The sequence below is a fragment of the Antechinus flavipes genome, chromosome 1 (genome assembly GCF_016432865.1).
Source record: "Antechinus flavipes isolate AdamAnt ecotype Samford, QLD, Australia chromosome 1, AdamAnt_v2, whole genome shotgun sequence".
Lineage (NCBI taxonomy): Eukaryota > Metazoa > Chordata > Mammalia > Dasyuromorphia > Dasyuridae > Antechinus > Antechinus flavipes.
Genome location: NC_067398.1, coordinates 651,529,111 through 651,552,579, shown reverse-complemented (window position 1 = coordinate 651,552,579; position 23,469 = coordinate 651,529,111). Strand labels below are relative to the sequence as shown.

At 35.6% G+C, this 23,469-nt stretch overlaps 1 protein-coding gene across 1 annotated transcript in view; it reads left to right on the top strand.

The window, feature by feature from the left end:
• Positions 1-23,202, top strand: part of LOC127548001 (immunoglobulin alpha-2 heavy chain-like) — a 30,401-nt gene extending 7,199 nt beyond the window's left edge. Inside the window, exons 2-7 of the mRNA XM_051975145.1 lie at positions 17,465-17,515; positions 18,073-18,426; positions 19,216-19,479; positions 19,863-19,931; positions 22,018-22,131; positions 22,608-23,202. Of these exons, the coding sequence (XP_051831105.1) occupies positions 17,465-17,515; positions 18,073-18,426; positions 19,216-19,479; positions 19,863-19,931; positions 22,018-22,130 (851 nt within the window). The 3' untranslated portion in view covers position 22,131; positions 22,608-23,202. The remainder of the gene's footprint in view (positions 1-17,464; positions 17,516-18,072; positions 18,427-19,215; positions 19,480-19,862; positions 19,932-22,017; positions 22,132-22,607) is intronic.
• Positions 23,203-23,469: the final 267 nt, after the last annotated feature.

The following is a 23,469-nucleotide window of genomic DNA, read 5'->3' as shown; positions in this document are numbered from 1 at the left end:
AGTTTTCCCACATCCCTTCCAACTTTCATCATTATCTTTTCCTGTCATCTTAGCCAATCTGAGAGGTATGGAGTGGTACCTCAGATTTGTCTTAATTTGCATTTCTCTGATCAATAATGATTTAGAGCATCTTTTCATATGACTAGAAGTGGTTTCAATTTCTTCATCTGAAAATTGCCAGTTCATATCCTGTGACCATTTATCATTTAGAGAATGGCTTGAATTCTTATATATTTGAGTCAATTCTTCTATATATTTTAGAATTGAGACCTTTATCAGAATCCCTGAATGTTCTCCCCCCTTCCCAGTTTGTTGCTTCCCTTCTATAATCTTTTGTATTGGTTATGTTTGAACAAAAACTTTTTAACTTAATATAATCAAAATTATTTATTTTGTGTTCTATAATGAACTCCAGTTCTTTTTTGGCCACAAATACCTTCCTTCTCCACAGATCTGAGAAGTATAAACTATCCTTTATTCTTCTAATTTGCTTATATTATCACTTTTTATGTATAAATCATGAATCAGTTTTTATCTTACCTTGGAATAGGTTATTGGTCAATGCCTAATTTCTGCCACACTAATTTTCAATTTTCCTAGCAGTTTTTGTCAAACAGTGAGTCCTTATCCCCAAAACTGGGGTCTTTGGGTTTGTCAAATACCAGATTACTATTGTCATTTACTATTTTGTCCTGTAAACCTAACCTATTCCACTGATCAACTACTCTATTTCTTAGTCAGAATCAAATAGTATTGATGATCACTGCTATATAATATAGTTTTAGGTCTGGTGCAGCTGGACCACCTTCATTTGCATTTTCCCCCATTAATTCCCTTAAGATTCTTGACTTTTTGTTCTTTTTGATGAACTTTCTTCTGTTTTTTTAGATCTGTAAAGTAATTTCTTGGGAATTTGATTGGTATGGCACTGAACAAGTAGGTTAATTTGGGTAGTATTGTCATTTTATTATATTCATCCAACCTCCACATAAGCACTTCATATTTTGATCTGAGTTTATTTATGTGGAAGGTGTTTTGCACTCGTGTTCATGTAGTTCCTACCTTTGCCTTGGCAGGTAGATTCCCAAATATTTTATATTACCTACAGTTAATTTAAATGGAATTTCTCTTTGTACCTTTGCTGCTGGACTGTGTTGGTAATAAAATAAAAGTACTGATGATTTCTGTGGATTTAGTTTGTATCCTACAACTTGGCTAAAGTTGTGAATAGTTTCTAGTAGTTTTTTAGTTTATCCTCTAGATTTCTCTAAGTATACCATCATATCATCTGCAGAATGATAATTTAGTCTCCTCATTACTTACTCTAATTCCTTTAATATATTTTTCTTCTCTTATTGACAAAGCTAATATTTCTAATGCAATGTTCAATAGTAATGTTGATAGTGGGCAACCTTGTTTCATTCCTGATCTTACTGGGAATGATTCTAATGTATCCTCATTACATGTAATGCTTGCTAATGGCTTTAAATAGATGCTGTTGATCATTTTAAGGAAAATTCCATTTATTCCTCTACTTTCTAGTGGTTTTAATAGGAATGGGTGTTGGATTCTGTCAAATGCTTTTTCTACATCTATTGAGATAATCATATGGTTTTTGTTAGTTTGGTTATTGATATATTCAATTATGCTAATAGTTTTCCTAATATTGAACCAGGCCTGCATTTCTGGTATAAATCCTACTTGATTATGTTGTATTATCTTGGGGATGATTTTCCATTATCTGTTTGCTAATATTTTATTTAAGATTCTTGCATCAATATTCATCAGGGAAATTGGTCTATAATTTTCTTTTTCTGTTTTGACTCAGTCTGATTTAACTGACAACATCATATCTGTGTCATAAAAGAACTTTGGCAGGACTCTTTCTTTCCCTATTTTTTCAAATAGTTTGCATAGTATTAGAATTAATTGTTCTTTAAATGTTTGGTAGAATTCATATGTAAATCCATTTGGCCCTGGAGTTTTTTCTTAGAGAGTTGATTAATAGCTTGTATTATTTCTTTTTTTCTGAAATGGGGTGATTTAAGTAGTTTATTTCCTTTTCTGTTAATCTGGGCAATCTATAATTTTGTAGGTATTTCTCAATTCCACTTAGATTATCAGATTTATTGGCATATATCAGATTTATTGGCAAAATAACTCCTAATTATTGCTCTTATTTGTTCTTTATTGGTGGAAAGTTTTCTTTTTTCATTTTGGAACTAACAATTTGATTTTTCTCTTTCCTTTTTCTAACCAAATGAACTAAAGGTTTATCTATTTGTTTGGTTTTGTCATAAAACCAATCCATACATTTGTTTATTAATTCATTAGTTTTCTTACTTTCAGTTTTATTTTATTATTTTATTATCAATTATTATCCATTTTATTGATCTTTTATTTTCAGAAACTCAAATTTGGCATTTAATTAGGGGTTTTTAATTTGTTCTTTTTCTAAATTTTTTAGCCCAATTCATTAACCTTCTTTTTCTATATTTTATGCAAGTAAGCATCTAGAGATATAAAATTTCCCCTAGCAATTGTTTTGGCTGCATCCCATCAATTTTGGCATGTTGTGTCATTATTGTCATTCTCTTGGATGAAATTATCAATTGTTGTTTTACCCACTCATTCTTTAGAATTAGATTAGTTTCCAATTAATTTTGTCCTATTTTCCACTGGCCTTTTATTGCATGTAATTTTTATTGCATCATGATTTGAAAAAATGCATTTACTATTTCTGCCTTTCCGCATTTCATTTGAGGTTTTTATGCCCTAATACATGGTCAATTTTTTGTATAGATTCCATGTACTTCTGAGAAAAAAGTATATTTTTTTCTGCCTCCATTCAATTTTCTCCAAAGGTCTATCATACATAACTATTCTAGAATTCAATTTACCTTCTTTACTTCTTTCTTATTTATTTTGTGCTTTAATTTATCTACTTCTGAGACAGCAGCATTGATATTTCCCATTAATATAGTTTTGCTGCCTAATTGTTCTTTCAGTTCTCTTAACTTCTCCTCTAGGAATAACCAAAGTTATCATTTGGTACATATATATTTAGTATTGATATTACTTCATTATCTACAGTACCTTTTAGTAGGGTGTAGCTGCCTTCCTTATCTCTTAACTAGATGTATTTTTGCTTTGACTTGATCTGAGATCAGGATTGCTACCCCTGCTTTTTTGTACTTTAGCTGAAGCATAATAGATTCTGCTCAAGCCTTTTACCTTTATTCTGAATGTATCAATCTGCTTTAAATGTGTTTCTTGTAAACAACAAATTGCAAGATTCTGGCTTATAATCCAGTCTGCTATCTGCTTTCTTTTATGGGCGAGTTCATCCCATTCACATTTACAGTTAAAATGACTAATTCCATATTTCCTGCCATCTTGATTTCCCCAAGTTATATTTTTCTCTTTTCTTTCCCCCTTTTCCCTTATCCCTCCTTCCCAGTATTTTGCTTCTGACCACTCCCTCTCTCAAATAATCCTCTGCATTTTATATCCCCTTTTTCTTTCATATCTCTTCTCCCATCTACTTCTGTTCTTCCTTCTATTAACCTCCCCTTTACATTCGCCCTTTCTCCTATTACATCTCTATAGCTCTACAAGCTTCTCTGTGAAACTAAATGCATCTTATTTTCTCTCTTTGAGCCAAATCTGAGGAGTAATATTTATATAATGTCCATCTCTGTTCCTTCTTTCCCTTTATTAAAATAGATCTTTGCGTCTTTGTGAAATGTAATTTGCCTCATTACACTACCATTTTCTTCTTCCAGTACAATGCCCTTTCCCTCTATTTTCTTTTTTATGACAGTAAAATCAAATTATACTTGCATCCTCTAATTATATCCATAATAGAGATACAGATTTTAAGAGTTAAACATATTATCTTCCTATATAGGGATATAGGTTTTTAACTTTTAAAAGAAATTTTTTTTCTTTCCTTTTTATCTTTTTATTCTTTTCTTAAGTTTTGCTTTTGAAGATCAAATTTTGTATTCAGCTCTGATCTTTTCATCAGAAATAAATGAAATTCACCTGTTTCATTGAATGTCCATCTTTTCCCCTGAAAGATAATGCTCAATTTTGCTAGATAGTTGATTCTTGGCTACAATCCAAGTTCCTTTGCCTTTTAGAATATCAGATTCCATGTCCTTCAGTCCTTTAAAGTGGAAGCTGCTAGGTCCTTCGTAATTCTGATTGTGTCTCCTTGACATTTGAGTTGTTTCCTGTAGTGTGCTTTCTAGACCCTCCAAATTTGGGTACCAAAGTATACTATTTGGACTAGCTCTCTGGAGGATTTCAGGACCAGCCTTGGTCTCCAGAATGATTGGATTCATTCACAGTTCCACCAATAATGTATCAGTATCCCAGTTTTCCCACCTCCACTCCAACATTTGTCATTATCTTTTCCTGTCATCTTAGCCAATCTGAAAGGTATGTAGTGGTATCTCACAGTTGTCTTAATTTGGATTTCTCTGATCAATAGGGATTTTGATCATCTTTTCATAGTTCTGCATCTATTGAGATAATCATATGATTTTTGTTAGCTTGGTTATTGATATAGGTTGATTATGCTAATAGTTTGCCTAATATTGAACTAGCCCTCTATATAAGCCCTTGAATAAATCCTATTTGGTCCTAGTGTATTATTCTGGGGATGAATTTCTGTAATCTTTTTTTTTTTGCTAATATTTTATTTAAGATTTTTGCATCAATATTCATTAAGGAAATTGGTCTATAATTTTCTTTCTCTGTTTTCACCTTACCAGGTTTAGCTATTTCTTTTTTTCTAAAGTGAAACAATTTAGAGTATTTATTTTGTCTTCTGTTAACTTGGGCAATCTATATTTTTGTAGATATTCCTCCATTTCATTTAGATTATCAAATTTATTGGCAAATATTTGGGCAAAATAACTCCTAATTAATTGCTCTATTTTTTTCTTCATTGGTGAAAAGTTCTCCCTTTTCATTTTTGAGACTAACAATTTGATTTTCTTCTTTCTTTTTTCTAATCAAATTAACTAAATATTTATCTATTTTGTTTGTTTTTTTCATAAAACCAACTCTTAGTTTTATTTATTAATTCAATAGTTTTTTATTTTCAGTTTTATTAATCTTTCCTTTTATTTTCAAGATTTCTAATTTGTTATTTGAAGGTTTTTAATTTGTTCTTTTTCTAACTTTTTTAGTAGTAAGCCGAATTCACTGATCTTCTCTTTTTCTATTTTATACAAGTAAATTTTATATTCATAGTATAGCTCTAGTCTTTCACTTACAGAGTGATCCTGCTTGTATCCCTCTTTTTGCTTCTCGGAAAAGTGTGCTGTTAAGACAATAACTCTTTGGCACTTGTGCTCTCTTCTTAGAACTCAGGAAAGTTTAGAATCCTCAAGACTCTCAAATTTAGGATTATCCATGAGATATCCTCCAGGTTGGAAATGTACATCACTGCAATTATTATTTTTAGCCTTTTCTCAGAAAAAGATAAACAAAGAGAAGAAAGCAACTCAGACTGAGAGGTGGAATCATGCTGAATGTATCCCAATGACATGTGCTCCAACTTCAAGTTGCTTTTTCTATTCTTTTTCTAAAAGGGTTGCAACCTGGCTTTATTTTTATTAAAGCTTTTTATTTTGAAAAAATGCATAGATAATTTTCATAAAAGCTTTTTATTTTGAAAACATATGCATAGATTATTTGCAACATTCACCCTTGCAAAACCTTGTGTTCCAATTTTTTCCCTCCATTTCCCCCACCTCCTCCCTTAGATGGCAAGTAACCCAGTATATATTAAACATGTACAATTCTTCTATATATATTTCCACAATTATGCTGCACAATAAAAATCAGATGAAAAAGTGATAAAAAGAGACAGAAAATGCAAAAACAAAAAGAGTGAAAATATGATGTTGTGATCCACATTCAGTTCCCACAGTCCTCTCTCTGGGTGAAAATGGTTCTTTTCATCACAAGCTCATTGAAACTGGCCTAAATCATATTGTTCAAAAAAGCCATTTGTATCAGAATTGTTCATCACATAATCTTGCTGTTACCATGTACAATGATCTCCTCATTCTGCTCATGTCACTTAGCATCTGTTCATATCAGTCTCTCCAAATCTCTCAAATCATCCTGCTGACAATTTCTTATTAAAAATAATTTTCTTTAGCATACATATACTATAACATATTCAGCCCTTCTCCAACTGATGAGCATCCACTCAGTTTCTAGTTTTTTGCTACTATGAAACAAACATTTTTGCACATATAAGTCCCTTTCCCTACTTTATGATCCCTTTGGAATACAAGCCCAGTAGGAATATACTGGATCCAAGGGTATGCATGATTTCATAGTGCTTTGGCATAGTTCTATCTCTCCAAAATGGTTGAATCAGTTCAACAGCTCCAGAAAGATGAATATTCTCTTGAGCCTGTATATCCTCTGAAACAATCTACAATCTTTGTAAGAGGCTCATTCATCTGAAAGAACCTGAGTATCTATCCCCCATGAATCTTTCATATTGCACCTGTTCATCTTTTGCTGGACTTGTCCATTTTCTGTGCATTCTTTATAAGGACCACCACATACATTGTAAAAAGACTGTTCCTCATTAGGGCTCCACCTCACTCTCAGAAACATTCTATAAAGAACTTCTGCATTCCTCTGTATCCGTGGTCAGGGTTTATATATTCTCTTTGTACTTCCATATTTCTTTTTCTTGCCTTGTGTATTCACTGTAAGTCTCTTCTTGAAATGCTTTGCTGTGGTCTGTGAATCCTCCCTATGAATCTCTGTAACCTTGCCAGGGCTCTGTGTTCTTAGGGTTTATAACGGGCCATGTGTTACTGTGGGACTTGGGAGCACAGTGATATGACATTAGCAACAACTAGGGCAAAAACATGCCAACTAGTTGAAGGGGTTAGAAGCTGTGTTGGGGACATTTGGGAGTTAGGATAATGCAGACATTCCTTGGTGCCACAATATCCTGCAACCTTACTCAGCTTGGTCTCTGCTTCTCTGACCCTAGAGCTTCTGGAATAGAATGGAGGGAACAATGTTGCTCATGAGAAATGGGGCCCTTGAGGCTGGCCCCTTGTGAGGTGACACTCTTGTAACGTGCAACAGACCAATATCAGGCCTTACTTTCGGTAATTCACTGGAGGCTCTTTCCCTCCCCAGTGTCCTTTTGGACAAGTTACTCCCATTTCTAGTTATTTGGAAGGATAAAAAGCCTTTAAGTAGTTGAAATATTGTCCAGGGGAAGAGGAATTAGATTTATTCTCTTGGTTCCAGAAGACAGAACTAGATAGAAGCTTCAAATGGGAAGATTTTGGCTCAGTGGAAGTTTAAACACTCAGAAATGTTCTGAAATTGAATGGGTTGTCCTGTGGGATAGTGCTTTTTTTAATCTCTGAAAGACTCAAAAGAAGCCTAGAGCACCACCCATTGGTGAAGGTGTAAAGGAGATTCCTGCTTTGTTAGAAGTTTATCAGATCTATCTCTAGCACAAAAAAATCTATCCCCTTCCTTTCTATCACCATTTCTAACCCTTAACAGAGACACTCCCAGGTAGAATACCTGTATCATTCTAATAATCTCCCAATGAATTTTCCTGCTTTTGCTCTCTTACCTGTGTGATCCATCCCTCATATTCCTGTAACATTAATCATTCTCTTGTCCAAAGCTAAGCTCACTATCTGTCCTCTCCCAAACCACTTCTTTTCTGACTGTTAATCTGTGATTTTACCATTTACTCTCTCTCCAATCTTGGCAAATTTGGGGTTGTCTCTGACTCTGCTTTTTTATATAACTTATGCCCAATTAAGTGCAAGTTTCCCCCCTGTATTCCAGGATTTCTGAAGTATTCAAAGATTTTGGCATCTTTCTGACCACAGACTCATATTCTCTGGATTCAAAATGACTGGAAAAAGCTGAGAGGCCAGCATCACATACTAGAGTTGATGGCATTAAGGGAGGAGAAGGGTATGCTTTGCCTATTGTCAAGTAAACTTGAGTAACATCAGGAGGTTCCCCAGATGCAGTCTCTTTCACAAATTCTAGTCCCATATCACCAATTGAACATCTTCACTTAATTGTTCCATATATATCTTGAACTCATATATCCAAAACCCAAGTTGGTTCAGGCTTCAGATCTGACATTGTGCTGGCTAGATGTGGAACTTCCCCTGATTTTTCCTGCTATCTCTAATCCCCTAAACAGGGAGGGAAGATGAACATAGATTAAGGAGGGACAGTCCATCCATGATTCTTGTTGGGAAAGAGGTTCTTCATCTCCTCATTCCCTCCATACCACAGCTTTCTCTGGATTTCTGTAGTCTTCCAGATACCAACTTCAGGAACTATTACCTATCAACTTTGCTGGCTCCAGATCTAAAGAAAGATGAGGGATATGCAGTACACAGGACAATTGGAAAGGTGAAGGTTGATAGAAATATTTAGGAAATCCCAGGTTAATTCTGGGATTAAAGAATATATCCCTTATATTGCCCTATAGTTTCTTTTCTATGTTTTTATCTTTCTATGATTTAATTATTAGACAATATTTGTTTCATTACGGAGTTCTTTTATGAAACAGAGTGATTATTTTAAGATTTGTTTATTTGTTGAGTTTCTAATCTGTAAAATATATCTGCAGTTTATTAATCCCTTATTTTTCTATTTAGTTAATATATGATCATTAGGCTATGATTTCTGCTCTGGGGACTGTTTTAGCTACATCTCCCAAATTTTCATTTTCTATTTCTTCATTATAGCTTTCTATTTCTCTCTGTTTCTATGATTTATTCTTTAACCCAATCATTGTTTAAGATTTTATTGTTGTCTCCATTTTGGTCCATACATTTTATTTGTGATCCTTGAGCCAATTTTTATTTGTAGTGTATCATGGCTTATAAGGATGTATGGAATATCTCTGTACCCTAGCAAATTTTTGTAAAAGTTCCCTGTATTGCTGATAATATGCATTTTCGCTATATTATTTTGAAGACATTATAAGTGTTTTAAATTTAGCTTCTCCAGAAGTTTGTTCAATTCTTTATTTCACTTTCTGTTATACTTGTTCAAAACCGAGGGAATAGTAAAATCTCTGGACACAATTTTGTTTTATCTATTTTTTCCTTAAAGCTCAAATGATATTTCCTTTATGAATATAGCTACTAAGGCATTTGGAGTAAATATACGTTTAATACTGATATTTATTGATATGTTGTCTATGGTTCTTCTAAGAATCATATAGTTTCTTGTACATTCCTTTTCAATTTTTTGAAAGTTTTTGCTTTGGCTCATATCATGATGGAAAATCCTGCTTTTTTTTTTTTTTTTTTTTTTTTTTGATTCATGGTAATTTTTTCCATTCCCTCAGTTTTATTTCATGTTGATTAGAGATCACAATGGTGGGAAGAGGAGTTTTCCTGACTCAGCACTTAGCATTCAATCCATTAGCCACCAGCTAGCTGCCCAGGATTTAAATAGTCTAATGTAATTCAAATGACTTTTCCTTTGAAAGAATTTCTTCTTATTTCTGGAAGTTATTGCTTCTGAATTACATTTTGGCTTGAGAAAAAATTTGTCTTGGATTTTTTCTTCAGCCAAAAATAGTTTCTTTTGTGTATTATTTTAATGTTTAATGTTTTAATGATCTTTTTTAAACAATTGATTCCCTTGTGAATACACCCAGGTATTCTGGAGAGCAATTTGGAACTATGCTCAAAAAGTTATCAAACTGTGCATATCCTGTGGCCAGGCACAGGATGCCAGTGTACACTGTGCAGACCTCGGGCAAGGTTTGGTCTCTGTGGGGCAGTGTAGACTCTGTGTGGTGGAGAATCTACAGGGAGGACTCTACCATGGTGTTGTCTACTCTGCCCTGGTAGCAAGCCAGTAAATCGGGAGAGAAGTTATAAAACAGCCAACATAAGTACACAAAGTAAAGAGTGAACCCTGAAGGACCAGAGTCTCATGGGACCTGGTTACTCTCACTCAGCACCACAAGTGAGTCAGCACTGATCCAGTGCAGCTGCAGCCACTCCTCAGTAGCTAACTTCTACCAGACTAGGCAACTTACTAACCAGAATTTGAGTTCACACCCAGAATTTAAGTAAAATTGTTATTCTGCTATGGGGTTTCAATTCTTAAAATGGTAGTTTGTTCTGTGTGACACAGGTGTTTTCTCTTAACATCAAAGAATGGTAGTTGCCTCCTTTCTTCCCCTAAGATCAAAGATCCAAAAAAAAAATCTCATGACCTGGGACAAGGGGAAAGTGGGGAGAGAGCTGAAGAGGCTGGGAAAAGTAAGGTTTTGGTTTAGGGCTGAGTCAAGGTGGTCGGGAAACACAGTGATATATCCCCCAAAGTTTATACTATAAAAACCACTGGGTAAAGTTCTCGCTTTGGTACTGAATAGGATTAGCAGTGACTAGTAGGGACGGAAAATATTTATGGCAGATGATTATCTGTTATTCATCAGTACAGGAAAAAAAATCTGATTTTTTTATATTAAAGTTTTTTATTTTCAAAACATATACATGAGAACCAGAAGATCATTATACATGGCAAAGAGACTATATGATGATCGATTCTAATGGATGTAATTCTCTTCAACAATTAGATGATGCAAACCAGTTCCACTTGTTCAGTGATGAAGAATGCCATCCACACCCAGAGAGAGAACCGTCAGAACAGAGTGTGGAACACAACATTAGCATTCTTACTCTCTCTGTTATTTCCTTGCATTTTGTTTTCTTTTTCAGTTTTTCTTTTTCTTCCTTCTTGATCTGATTTTTCTTGTGCAGCAAGATAACTGTATAAATATGTATACATATATTGGATTTAACATGTATTTTAACATATTTAACATGTATTGGACTACCTGCCAGCTAGGGTAGGAGATGGAGGAAAGGAGGGTGAAATTTGGAACAAAAGGTTTTGCAAGAGTCAATGTTGGAAAAATTACCCATGCATATGTTTTGTAAATAAAAAGTTTTAATAAAAAAATAAAAAAATTCATATGCATGGATAAACATTGACCCTTGCAGAACCTTGTCTTCCAAATTTCTCTCCTCTTTCCCTAGCACCCTCCTCTAGATAGCAAGTAATCCAATATATGTTAAGTATGTTAAAATATATGTTAAACCTAATCTATATCTATATCTATATCTATACAATTATCTTGCTGCATAGGAAAAAATCAGATCAAAAAGGGAAAAAAATGAAAAAAAAAAAGAAAATACAAACAAAAACACAAAGAATGAAAATGTTGTGTCATGATTCACATCCCGCAATCTTCTCTCTGTGTGCAGATGGCTCTGTTCATCACAACATCATTGGAACTGACCTCAATCATCTCATTGTTGAAAAAAACCATGGCCATCAGAATTGATCATCATATAATCTTATTGATGGTTACAATGATCTCCTAGTTTTTCTTGTTTCACTCAGTATCAATTCATAAAAGTCTCTCCTGGATTCTCGGAAATCATCCTGCTGGTCATTTCTTATAGAACAATAATATTTCATAACATTCATATATCATAACTTATTCAACCATTCTCCAACAGATGGGCATTCACATTTCCAGTTTTGGGCCATTACAAAAAGGGCTGCCACAAATATTTTTGCCCATTTGTGTCCCTTTTTTTCCTTGATGAACTTTTGGGGATATAAGCCCAGTAGAGCCACTAGATCAAAGGGTATGCACATTTTGATAGCCCTTTGGACATAGTTCCAAATTGTTCTCCAGAATGGTTGGATGTGTTCACAACTCCACCAACAATGTATTAATGTCCCAGTTTTCCCACATCCCCTCCAACTTTCATCATTATCTTTTCCTGAAAAAAGAAAACTTTCTACCAATAAAGAAATAAGAGCAATAATTAGGAGTTATTTTGCCAATAATCTGATGTATGCCAATAAATCTGATAATCTAAGTGGCATCGAGAAATACCTACAAAAATATAGATTGCCCAGATCAACAGAAAAGGAAATAAACTATTTAAATCATCCCATTTCAGAAAAAAGAAATAGCACAAGCTTCTAATCAACTCTCTAAGAAAAAAACTCCAGGGCCAAATGGATTTACATATGAATTCTACCAAACGTTTAAAGAACAATTAATTCTAACACTATGCAAACTATTTGAAAAAATAGGGAAAGAAAGAGTCCTTCCAAATTTCTCTTATGACACAGATATAATGGTGCCAGCTAAATCAGGTTGAGTCAAAACAGAGAAAGAAAATTATAGACCAATTTCCCTGATGAATATTGATGCAAAAATCTTAAATAAAATATTAGCAAATAGATAACAGAAAATCACCCCCAGGATAATACACCATGACCAAGCAGGATTTATACCAATAATGCAGGCCTGATTCAATATTAGGAAAACTATTAGCATAATTGAATATATCAATAACTAAACTAACAAAAACTATATGACTATTTTAATAGATTATCAGATTTATTGGCATACATCAGATTTATTGGCAAAATAACTCCTAATTATTGCTCTTATTTCTTTATTGGTGGAAATTTTTCTTTTTTCATTTTTGAGACTAACAATTTGATTTTTCTCTTTCCTTTTTCTAACCAAATGAACTAAAGGTTTATCTATTTGTTTGGTTTTGTCATAAAACCAATTCATACATTTGTTTATTTATTCATTAGTTTTCTTACTTTCAGTTTTATTTTATTATTTTTAATATTTTATTATCAATTTTATTGATCTCTCTTTTTATTTTCAGAAATTCAAATTTGGCATTTAATTGAAGATTTTTAATTTGTTGTTTTTCTAACTTTTCAAGCCCAATTCATTAATCTTCCCTTTCTATATTTTATGCAAGTAAGCATCTAGAGATATAAAACTTCCCCTAACAACTACTTTAGCTGCATCCCATAAATTTTCATATGTTGTCTCATTATTGTCATTCTCTTGGATGAACTTATCAATTGTTGTTTTACCCACTCATTCTTTAGAATTAGAATAGTTTCCAATTAATTTTGGCCTATTTTCCCCTGGCCTTTTATTACATGTAATTTTTATTGAAAAAAATGTAAAATACCTAATTGGAAAAACCACAGACCTGGAAAATAGATCTACGAAAGATAATCTAAGGATTATTGTACTCCCTGAAAATCATTATTGAAAAAAAGAGCCTAGACAACTATTTCTCAGGAAATCATGATGATTTTTCTATAAGAAATGACCAGCAGGATGAATACAGAGAGGGTTGGAGAGACATACATGAACTAATGCTAAGTGAAATGAGCAAAACCAGGAGATCATTATACACTTCTACAATACTACATGATGATCAATTCTGATGGGCATGGCTCTCTTCAACAACGAGAGGATTCAAATTAGTTCCAATTGATCTGTAATGAACAGAACCAGCTACACCCAGAGAAAAAACACTGGAAAATGAGTATGGACTACAATATATCATTTCTACTCTTTCTGTTAATGTTTGCTTGCATTTTTGTTTTTTTCTTCTTGTTATTTTTACCTTCTTTCTAAGTCTGATCTTTCCTGTGCAACAAGATAACTATATAAATATGTATACATATGTTGTATTTAACATATACTTTAACATATTTAATATGTATGGAACCATCTTGCATCTAGAGGAGAGAGTGGGGGGGGGGGGAGAAGAGAAAAGTTGGAACAGAAGATTTTCCAAAGGTCAACGCTGAAAAATTACCCATGCATATGTTTTATATATAAAACTATGATAAAAAATAAAATTAAAAAAGAAATTGTTTCATTATCTATGGTACCCTTTATTAAGATACAGTTTCCTTCCTAATCTCTTTTAATTAGATCTATCTTTGCTTTTACTTGATCAGAGATAAGAATTGCTACCCTTGCTTTTTTTACTTCACCTGAACCATATTAGATTCTCCTCTGGACCTTTACCTTCACTCTGTATGTATCACTTTGTTTTAAATGTGTTTCCTGTAAGCAACATATTGTACAATTCTGGCTTTTGATCCAGTCTGCTATCTGCATTTCTTTTGTGGGAGAGTCATCCCATTCCCATTCATAGTTAAAATAACTAAATCTAAAGTATCTATAATTATGTGAAAAAATACTCCAAGTCAGTATCAATTAGAAAAACGGAAATAAAAATATCTGGGAGATACTATCTCTACTATCTCATACCTCTTAATCTGAGAGTCTCTTCTAGAGACATAACACAACAGAAAAAGAAAATGGCAAATACTGGATACCAAAACACTGTTGGTAAAAGTTGTGAACTGATTCAATCATTCTAAAGAACAATTTATGGTGATTTAGTGACTTAAAGTAATCCCAATAGACTTTGGACAGAAAATGCCATCTGCATCCAGAAAAAGAACTAAAGATACTGCATGTAAATCAACTCATCTTATGTTTACTTCTTTTTTCTATTTTTTTCTCTCCCATGATTTTTCCCTTTTTGCTCTGATTTTTCTTTCCCAACATGATTCACAAAGTACTATGCATTAAAATAAACAAATAGAAAATTAAAATCTTTCTGCACAAAAAAGGAATAATGTAGAACTCTTCCCAAAGAACTATAAAATTGTGATATAAAATATATATATATATATATATATATATATAAAAGATATCCTTAAATCTAACCATACCATGGTTAGATCTACATCCCAGAGGCCAAAAAAAGGTTAAAGGACCTAATTGTATAAAAATAATTTCAGCAAGTCTTTTTGAGATGGCAAAGAATTGAAAATTGAGGTGATGTTCAACACCTGGGGAATATATGAACAAGTTGTGATGTATGATTGTGATAGAATACTATTGAAAACTATAAGAAATGATAAAAGTATGGTTTTAGGAAAACCTGGAAAGACTTGCAAAGGGAAATGAGCGGAACCAGGAGATCATTGTACCAATTAATAAAAATAATGTAATGATGATCAGTTGTGAAATGGCTACTTTGATCATTACAATGATGCAGAATGATTCTAAAGAACCATGATCCAAAGAAGAACTGATGAATTCTGCAGGTTGAAGCAAACTTTTAAATTTTTCTTTGTGTTTTTTAAAAATATGACTAATATGGAAATATGACTTCACATATGTATTTTACATCATATTGCATGTCTTCTAAATGTGTGTGGGATAGGCAGGAGGACAAGAGAATAAATTGGAACTCAAGGTTTAAAAAATGAAAATTAAAAAATAAAATCCATGGATCATAAAAAAATAACAATAAAAATTCTTAAGTAGAAAAAAATCCCAGATGAGAATTATGTCATCATATGAAATTCTGATGATCTGGAATTCATCAAAATGGTGTTGGAAAACCCTTCCTGAATGCTCTCTGAGAATCTGCAACATCTTTGCAGCTGCATCAGTGTTCCATCATTGAATCCCTGAAGTATTTCCAAACACTTTGGTTCAAGATTCCCAAGATCCACAGTGATATACATCAATCCAAATATCCACCTACCCTACCAACCCCTGAGACATTGATTAGTTATAATTTGGACAGGTGCCTATCAAGACAAGGTCTAGAAAAGACACACAACTTAGACATCTCTGGGAAATCATAGCTGGTTCTTGGGATTCTCCAATTTTTCTTGACTATTATTCAGTCTATGACAAGATTCCCCAATGGATCCCAGAATGGAGTCCTCTTTATTATTTTTTTAATAATAACTTTTTATTGACAGAACCCATGCCAGGGTAATTTTTTACAACATTGTCCCTTGCACTTACTTCTGTTCCGATTTCCCCTCCCTCCCTCCATTCCCCCAGTTGGCAAGCTGTCCTATATATGTTAAATATGTCCCAGTATTTCCTAGCTACAATATTTGTGTGCAGAACCACACAGTTCTCTTATTGCACAGGAAGAATTGGATTCAAAAGGTAGAAATAACCCAGGAAGAAAAACCAAAATGCAAACAGTTCAATTCATTTCCCAGTTTCTTTCTTTGGATGTAGCTGCTTCTGTCCATTATTGATCAGTTGGAACTGAGTTAGATCTCTTTGTCAAAGAAAACCACTTCCATCAAAATACATCCTCATACAGTATCGTTGTTGAAGTGTATAATGATCTGTTGTTTCTGCTCATTTCACTTAGCATCAGTTCATGTAAGTTTCTCCAAGTCTCTCTGTTTTCATCCTGCTGATCATTTCTTACAGAACAATAATATTCCATAATATTTTCATATTCACATTCATATTCATATTCCACATTCATATTCATATACCACAATTTACCCAACCATTCTCCAACTGATGGGCATCCATTCATTTTCCAGTTTCTAGACACTACAAACAGGGCTGCCACAAACATTTTGGCACATACAAGTCCCTTTCCCTTCTTTAGTATCTCTTTGGGTTATAAGCCCAGTAGTAGCACTGCTGGATCGAAGGGTATGCACAGTTTGATAACTTTTTGGCCATAATTCCAGATTGCTCTCCAGAATGGTTGGATTCTTTCACAACTCTACCAACAATGCATCAGTGTCCCAGTTTTCCTGCATCCCCTCCAACATTCATCATTATTTTTTCCTGTCATCTTAGCCAATCTGACAGGTGTGTAGTGGTATCTCAGAGTTGTCTTAATTTGCATTTCTCTGATCAATAGTGATTTGGAACACTCTTCCATATGGCTAGAAATAGTTTCAATTTCTTTGTCTGAGAATTGGCTGTTTATATCCTTTGACCATTTATCAAGCTGGATTTCTTATAAATTAGAGTCAATTCGCTATATATTTTGGAAATGAGGCCTTTATCAGAACCTTTAACTGTGAAGATGTTTTCCCAGTTTGTTGCTTCCCTTCTAATCTTGTTTGCATTAGTTTTGTTTGTACAAAGGCTTTTTAATTTGATGTAATCAAAATTTTCTATCTTGTGATCAATAATGGTCTCTAATTCATCTTTGGTCACAAATTTCTTCCCGCTCCACAAGTCTGAGAGATAAACTATCCTATGATACTCTAATTTATTTATAATCTCGTTCTTTATGCCCAAATCATGGACCCATTTTGATCTTATCTTGGTATACGGTGTTAAGTGTGGGTCAATGCCTAATTTCTGCCATACTAATTTCCAGTTAGTGGAGTCATCTTTCAGACATTCCTTTGTGTTACCTGGATTAGCCTGAGAATAGATCACTCAAACTCATACAAGTCATTTAATTCAGCCACCCCAGAAGACATGTGGGGGACTGATCTTAAATCCTGCAAGAGTGAATCCCTTCCCAAATGTCTAGCCTGCCCCTGGAACCTTGATGTGAAGTTGATTTAGAATGTATATCCTGAAATCCCTCACAATTATCTGAAGATCTTTCCCTGGACTTCATTACCTTGATGAATGATTTAACTCTTGGGACTTTTAATTCACTTCCTGTCACCCTCATGTTCTTCCACCCTTTCTAATTCTCTGGCAACAAGGGGTTTAGGTTCCTTCCTGTGTCACTGTGAGCAGCTCAGTGGGAAAATTTTGGTCCTGGAACAAAACTCTCTGTATTGCCATGTAAGTTTCTGTGTTTTCAGGGAATGTGTGTAGGGGTGGTGAAAACTTGGCAGAGGGATTTCATTCCTTTGGAATGAAGACTACCAAGGGGTGGGGGAGGACTTTAGGTTGGATTGAGGGTTCCAGTCATTCTATGTCTTGATTAGACTTGGTGAGCTTCTGAGACCAACACTGTTTTTAAATAGACTCCCTCTCTTTGCTCCAGGAATCCCCAATCCTGTCAGTTTGCTCTTACCTATGAACCTCTATCTCCCTATCCTTGAGAATCTGCTGACTTTCAGAGCTTCTGATAATCTGAGAACTCTGTGGCCCCAGGGATAACTCCTTTGAACCTAGGACCACCCTTGATCCTTGTGATTCCCTGGATCCTACCAACAATCTTTCTTGCTGCTCTGGGTCCTTTGTCCCCCATACTCTTCCCTTCTCCAGGCTAGAGGCAGGGGAATGGGTCAGGGTTAGGATATGAGAAAGTTTAAGAGAATCAAAGTTCTATCTCCTGGGAGGAGGTATCAGTGGACTCCCCCTATTTACTCTACCTCCATCTCTGCTTCATTCAGTGGAACAATCAGTGTTGAAAGAGTCAGGGGGAGGCTCTCATCAAGCTGGAAGCATCCTGAAACTCAAATGTGAAACTTCTGGTTTCCAATTCAAGACAAGCAAACTTGGCTGGTACCTTTGGGCACCTAGTAATGCCCCACTAGGATTGACCAATCTCGGCAGTAGTTCTACAGATGTCACTGAAGACCGAATCACCACCTCCAGGGAGGACAGTGGGAGCCGAATTTTCCTACAGATTAAGGACCTGGGTCTCAGAGATTCTGGCCAATACCATTGTGTAAGGAGGGTAGGCACTGGAGATGATACAGACAAATTGGTCTTTGGTCTCGGGACAGATGTGACTGTGGAGACTGGTGAGTACCTCTACTATCACAGACCTATGAAAATCCTACGATTTCAGGGCACATAGTCACTGTTGGATGCAGACCAGAAACAGTATTCCCCATCTCCCAATCTCCTCTCTCTATCACAGTGTACTCTATGACCATACTCAGCTAATATTCCTACTCTAATTTTAATCCTTTGAGATGGATTATAATCAGGGGTCCTCAAATTACGCCCGTGGGCCAGATGCAGCAGCTGAGGATGATTATCGCCCTCACCCAGAGCTATGAAATTTCTTTATTTAAAGGCCCACAAAACAAAGTTTTTTGTTTTTAATATAATCTGGCCCTCCAACAATCTGAGGGACAGTGAACTGGCCCCCTATTTAAAAAGTTTGAGGACCTTGTATAGGCCATTCAAGGGCTACAGTGTCACATCATCATAAAATCCAGTGACTTGGGACACTCAGCAATAAAATCCTGAGACTTGTCAACTTGAGGGACAATCAAGAATTGGGGGTTGTTGGGAAGGGGAGAGAAGACTGATCTAGGGGAAGTACAGACATGTGAGTTGGGGACTTGGGAAGCAGCCTTTGACTGGGGGTTGGGACAGGAAATGGGGTTAAGGTTTGTTTTTTACAGTTAATTTGGTCACATGAATTTATTCCCCACATACAGGGACAGGCTGAAGTTAAGAGCAGGGCAGGAAATTAGGTGGTAAAGATTGTTTTTCACAGCTATATGTTGTTCAAATGTGTGCCTTTCCCACATCTGGGGCTAGGTGCAGGGAAGAGACAGGAAATTTTCATTTTCTTGCAGGACTTGGAAACCCACTGTCACCCAGCGTGTTCTTGGTGAGGAGTCAAGATGCTATGGCCTGCCTGATCAGGAATTTCTACCCCAAGGAAATCCATGTGTCCTTGGCATCGTCTGGGGCTTTGATCACAGCCCAGACTCAAACTCTGGGTCCTATGGCCAATGGCAATTACAATGCCATCCAGATTGGCAGGGTTGGTGAGAATGATACAGTAACCTGTTCAGTGAAGCACTTTGGGAAAGAGATGAATGTGTCCCACAAGTCAGGTATGATTAGCCCCTGGGGTGAAGAAGACTGAGAACAGGGATATTTTAGTCTAAGACAGGGCATCGTATGTTCACTGAAGAACAGGGACAGGGATATAGGCTGTCTGGGGATGAGGTAATACAAAATGCTGAGTAAAGTTTTAAGCAAGGGAAAAGGGTCTAACTGGAATGTGGGTTCTAGGATGGAAAGGAGTATCCTAGCAAAAGAGTATCCTAATGCTGAAGGTAGGAATTCTAGTCTGGGAAATGTCTTAGATTGAAGGGGTCATCATGCTAGGCTGGAAAGGTAATTCCTGATGTTAATGGGAGCTGTGTACTGAGAAAGCCAATCCTGGGGTCACTGAGGATCACAGCTGCTTCTAAGAAGGTGTTTTTTGCTTCAGGTCCTACCGGACCAGACCCTGGAATTGCCTCTGGCCAGAAACTAGCTTGTTCTGAGCAGGACCTCATGGGTGAGTTAAAGATTCATGATGAAAAGGCAGAGCTAATGAGATTAAACCTGAGAGATTCATAGGAAAGAAAAGTGCATTAGTGACCAGGAAAGGAACCTGACAAAGCTTAGAAGTCACTAGGAGGCAAAGTTAGCTTTGATAATGTAAGGAATACCTTTTTGACTGTTAGGACAGTTCAAAAGTGGAACTGGCTGTCTGGGGAGGTTAAGGAACCATCTCCTTGAGTATCTTCCAGCAAAAACTAAATGAGAACATTTTGGGGAATATTGTAGAGGGAATTCCTTCCAGGCACAGGTTGGAGCATTTAGCTACTCAGGTTCTTTCTAAGTGTGCCAGTTTCTACGTGTCCTCCTTTGATAATGAATAGTCCAGGATTCAGAGTGACAAGAGAGTGTGTCATATTCACAGTGTGAATGTGTCAGAATTCAGGGATCAAAGTATGTTATCCAAGGCTCAGGAAATGTGATATTCCATAAACTGAGCTAAGCTCTCCCTGCTCTTTCATAATTCATTTTCTCTTGATTCTTCACAGATTGCTCTAGACCTTCTTTATTCTCCTTTCTACCCTTATCTTCCATTGTTGCAACAGACATACGATTTCAAATAGATCACAGTGTGAATGTGTCAGAATTCAGGGATCAAAGTATATGTTATCCAAGGCTCAGGAAATGTGATATTCCACAAACTGAGCTAAGCTCTCCCTGCTCTTTCATAATTCATTTTCTCTTGATTCTTCACAGATTGCTCTAGACCTTCTTTATTCTCCTTTCTACCCTTATCTTCCATTGTTGCAACAGACATACTATTTCAAATAGAGATTGTTATAATTTCCTTTAAAGTTGTTCCTTCTGTTCTATCACTGTTTCTGTCACTTTTCATTCCATGCTTGAATTATTCAAGTGATTTTCTTCACCTCAATTTTATGTCAAATTCAATATAATTTAACATGTATTTACTGATTACCTACTTTGTGCAATACATTGGGGATTCAGTGGGAAAAAATGAAAGGCAGTCTTTGCAGCCAAGAAGCTTACATTCTATTGGAGGATAGAATGCAACATACAAATAGATAAATATATACATGATTATTTGTGGAAGGAAAGAATACCAATAAATAAATAAATGAGATCAGACTTTCTGCTTGAATTGGTTTAAGGACTGAGTGCTGAAGTAAGCTAGAAATTCTAAGAATGGAGGTAAGGAGGAATATATTCCAAACTGGGGGTGGTATGAGGGGAGCTGGGAAATAGAATAAAAGTTGGAGAACAGATGGATTGAAATATGGCCAGATGGATTGAAAAATGGAATGTGTGAAGGGGCATTAAAACTGGAGAAGTAGATTAGAACCAAATTGTCCTGGAGTCAATAGGGAGCCATTGAAGATTCTTGAGCTGGGGGTAATGACATGGTTAGACTTATGGTTTAAGGAAAATAATTTTGACAACTGTGTAGAGGGTAAATTTGAGATAAGGAGAGATGGAAAAGAGGAGGTTCAATAGGAGATTGTTGTGATAGGTTAAATAAGAAATAATGAAACCTTGAAGTAAAATAGTGACTGTATAAATGAACAAAAGAGAGACAAGAAATGCAGAATTTAAAACACCTGACAACAGGTTGGATTTGTGGAGTGAAGGAGGGAAGGAATTGAGGATGGTGCCAAGATAAGGAAATTGGGTGACTAGAAGGATGGTGGTTCCTTAAAAAAAATTGCAGTTTATAAGAAAGGTGTTCCTAGAGAAAAGGTGATGAGTTTTATATTGTTCACACTCAGTTTAGAATACTTAGGATATGCCTAGGTGGAGTCAGAAGATCTAAAATTGAATCTCATCTTTGATTCCTATTAGCTATTGACCATGGACAAATGATGCAAACTCTCTGAGCTAATTTTCTTTATTGATAAAATGGCAATAATAACTGGTAACTACTTCATGATATTGTGGTGAAAATCTCATGAGATATTTTATAGATTGTTTTGCAAACCTTATAAGCCCTACATAAATGTTAGCCAGGATTAATGTATCTACTATTTAGGATAGTCCTGGAATTTAGCATGTTTCCCCTTGACCATCATCATTGCTCCTTGCAGAAGGACCTGAGCAGGGGAACAAGCTACTCTTCAGTGTACTGTTCATGAGATTGGTATTCATGAAGACTGTGGCCATCAATGTCCTCTTAAGTGCCAGGTCCTTGATCTTCTGAGGTAAATGTTTAGCTTCTCTTACCATTAATCTTGGTTTCCTTCTGTTTTCTCAGATTTTCCTCTATAGTTCATAGCTCAACCTCACCCTTTTCTTCATTGTTCAATTTGTCTTTTCATATTCGTTGTCCCTCAGACTCTCTTTAGTCTCTTGTATGCTTTGTTCATTTCTCACAGAATCCTCTCTGACCTGTCATAATTTTTCCAGGGATTTTTCCTGATTCAGTTTGCCCCATTTGCCTTTCAGTCTCCTCTCTGCTCTGGTCTCTTGTCTCTCCTCTTGTATACTCTTTGATCCTTCTCCAGCTTTACTTCAGACTCCCTTTCACCCTGGTCTCATCTCTGCCCTCTTGGTATCTCTTCCATCTTGTTGTCTCTCCTTCTTCTTGAGACTAGACCTTAAGGGAAAAGCTGAGGACAAGGCAATATGTTTGGCATCTGACCTTTTGATTTTTGACTTCTTCCTTCTGTTTCTCTAGGAAGAACCTGAGGAAGAAGGTCCAAGAAGCTATTGCTTGGATTCTGGATCTCTCAGGGGATCCCAGAAGACTTCTGGATAACCTCAAGATAACTCTATAATGATCCCAAGGACCCAAAATTATCCCTGCTACATTCAATCCCCTTTGAATAGGAGAGTCTTTAGTCCTGAGTCTACATTTTCCATGATATAGCATTTCTCATTTCTTTAGTTCTACAAGAAAGACAAGAAAACTTTGCTGGACTCTGGGCTTCTATGTATTATGGTGGTTTATTTAAAGACTACGTATATATGGATCTGACAATTTAGCCTTCTGTGATGTCCTCACCTCATCCCCAACTCCTTTCTTTCTATTGGAAGCTGACATGGGTCACTCATGCCGATGAGAAACTGACCATAGATAACAACAGGGAAAAGAAGTGAGATTGTGTGAACTAATGGAAGGATGATAATGATGATATTGACAATGATAAGAACTAGCCCTTAAAGGTTTGCCAAGTCCTTAACAATTATCTCATTTTGTTCTCAGGGCTCTATATTATATCCATACTTTGAAACAGAAGTAAACAGACATGTCAGGATCACACAGCTAACAAGTGTCTGAGTTCAGATTTGAATTAATGTCTTCCTGTCCACTTCCTGTTCACTACTGTGCCATGTAGGTACTTCTGCAAGCTGCTCAGAGGTGTGACATTTTGGTAGAAAGTATCCTTCAGAGTAGCTAAGTGGAAGGGAATACAGAAATTGTGAGGAAAAGGGGTAAGAAAAGGGGAGGAACTCTAAGGTGAGGGGAGGGATGCTACAAAGGGAGGGCTGAGAGAAGCAAGTGGTGCTCACAAGTTTAATACTGGGGAGGAAGGTAA